Source organism: Geospiza fortis, unplaced genomic scaffold (genome assembly GCF_000277835.1).
Source record: "Geospiza fortis unplaced genomic scaffold, GeoFor_1.0 scaffold213, whole genome shotgun sequence".
NCBI classification, from domain to species: Eukaryota; Metazoa; Chordata; class Aves; order Passeriformes; family Thraupidae; genus Geospiza; species Geospiza fortis.
Window position 1 is genome coordinate 2,028,143 of NW_005054399.1, and position 2,441 is coordinate 2,030,583.

The 2,441-nt window shown below is 63.0% G+C and overlaps 1 protein-coding gene across 1 annotated transcript in view; it reads left to right on the forward strand.

Annotated features, from left to right (window-relative positions):
- The window catches only part of AQP8 (aquaporin 8), an 8,837-nt gene that overhangs the window by 3,779 nt on the left and 2,617 nt on the right, over nt 1–2,441 (forward strand). Inside the window, exon 2 of the mRNA XM_014309054.1 lies at nt 1,462–1,622. Coding sequence (XP_014164529.1) covers nt 1,462–1,622 — 161 coding nt within the window. The remainder of the gene's footprint in view (nt 1–1,461; nt 1,623–2,441) is intronic.

A 2,441-nucleotide genomic window follows, 5' to 3' on the forward strand; every position in this document is an offset into this window, starting at 1 on the left:
TTGGTGGCAGTGGTGGTGGCATCGGTGGCACCCATAGCGCCGTGGGTTTGGGGCTGGCTTTGGATTGCAGCGTTTCCTTTTTTAGCCCCTTTTCATAAAAATTGTCAAGCTGGAACAGGAAAATTCTCCTCTGGGAGTTGGAACTAGGAGATATTTAAGGGCCCTTCCAGCCCAAACCATTCTCTGATTGTGTGATTTTCTCTGAAGCTGAGATGATTCCTTTCAGAACGATGTCAGAGCAAAACATTTTGACCCAGCTGCGCTCCTCCTCTGGGTATTTTCAGGTTAAAAAAACCCGGGATTTCAATTACTCAACAGCAGCATTTAGACAAATCTGCTCGTTGAAAAGCTGTTGTGTGGAGCCGAGATGTGGATTTATCCCCAAGGAAGGTGCTGGAAGAGTCCCTGGGGGGTTTCATTGCCTTCCCTGTGTCAGCTGCACACAGCCCAGGCATGGGACTGTCCAGGCTGTCCTGGGTGGCCTGGCCAGGGGCAGGGGCAAGCCCTGGGGTCCAGAGCCATGGGGTGATAATTCAGCAGTGCCTGGTGGGAGGGAGAACAGCCCAGGTGGGGTTTGTGCAGGGGGAACTCCTGAGCCACAGTGCCTGCGCTGGGTCCTGCTGCACAAACCCTGGCCTGGTGAAACAGGGCAGCAGCACTGGGGGGCTGCAGCTGAGGGGCTGCAGTTCATACTGAATCCTGAAAGGCTTTGGAGCAGAAAGGACCTTAAATCCACCAAATTCCACCCCTGCCATGGCAGGGACACCTCCCACTGTCCCAGGCTGCTCTCAGCCCTGTCCAGCCTGGCCTGGGGCACTGCCAGGGATGCAGGGGCAGCCCCAGCTGCTCTGGGAACCTGTCCAGCCCTGGCACAGCCTTGAGCAGCCCAGCTCCTCTCCTGGGGGCTCACTCCCAGCTGAGCAGTCAGATGTGCTGATGGTTCCCAGACTCTCTGACTCATCACCAGCAATTATCAGGCTGATCAGTTATGAAACCTGTTCATTAACCCGTGTCTCATGGTAATCAGTATTAATTAGAGGGTCTCTGTGTCTGACTTGCTTGTGCTTTTTGAGGTGAAGGATTTGGGTCTGGTACTGAGTGCCTGGCCCAGCAGCCCTGCTCTGCTGGGGGATGTCCTGCCAGGCTGGTGCCAGCCCCAGCCCTGCATTGCTGCAGCTCTGCCAGGCTGGTGCCAGCCCCAACCCTGCATTGCTGCAGCTCTGCCAGGCCCCCCTGCCCACAGCTGCCCTGGCAGAGCTGCTCACAGCGACACATCCCCAAACCCTGTCCCTCAAACTGTCCCTGTGGCACTGCAGGAGGGGCCGTGTGCCCAGCCTGCTGCTGCCGCTCTGCAGAGAGGGAACAGCTGGATCCTGCTCCCCTGCAGCACGGAGGGACTGGGAAAGCATTGGTGGCTCCAGGCCATGGCAAGAACCAGGAGGGAGCCCCGTGCTGGGTGAGCCCCCGCTGATGCTCCTCTCTCTCTCCTGGGCAGCGGAGGCCACTTCAACCCCGCCGTGTCCCTGGCCGTGTGGCTGCTCGGGGGGCTGCACGTCACCCTGCTCATCCCCTACTGGCTGTGCCAGCTCTGCGGAGGGGTCATCGGAGCTGGCCTGGCAAAGGTACGGACTGGGGGGTGTCCCTGGGGCACGGGGACTGTCCCTGCTCTGCTACAGCTGGCCTGGCAAAGGTACAGACTGGGGGGTGTCCCTGGGGCACGGGGACTGTCCCTGCTCTGCCCAGCTGGCCTGGCAAAGGTACAGACCCGGGGGTGTCCCTGGGGCACGGGGACTGTCCCTGCTCTGCCCAGCTGGCCTGGCAAAGGTACAGACCCTGGCAAAGGTACGGACTGGGGGGTGTCCCTGGGGCACGGGGACTGTCCCTGCTCTGCCCAGCTGGCCTGGCCTCCCCAGCCTGCTGCGGGCTCTGCTCTGTGCTTGCTGTGCCCTCTGAGGAGGTACAGGAGGACTCGGGGTGCCTCTGCAGCACTGCCGTGCCCGCCCAGCCCTTTCCCCATGCCCGCTCTCGCAGCACTGTGCCCTAGGGTCCGTTTGGGTTCGGTGCTGCCCGTTCCCAGCACCATGTGGCCCCACACATCCCGGGCAGCCTGGGCTCTCCCCCTGTCCGGAGCGGTGCCCCCGGTACCCTGCGGTGCCCCCGGTACCCGGCGGTGCCCGGAGCCTTCTCGCATGGCTGTGCTCCTGCCAGGCGCTTGGGGCTGCCTCTCCCCCCGCAGTTTAGCTCCTCTTTAAGCCGCCCACGCTGCCCCGGCAGGCAGCGAGCCCGTCTGCTGGCACGGGGCACAGCCTGGGCACAGCCTGGGCACAGCCTGGGCACAGCCTGGGCACAGCCTGGGCACCGCGGCTCTCCCGCAGGCGGTGGCACCGAGCGAGCGCTTCGGCAACGCCAGCGGCGGAGCCCTGGGCGGCCCCACGGCCCGC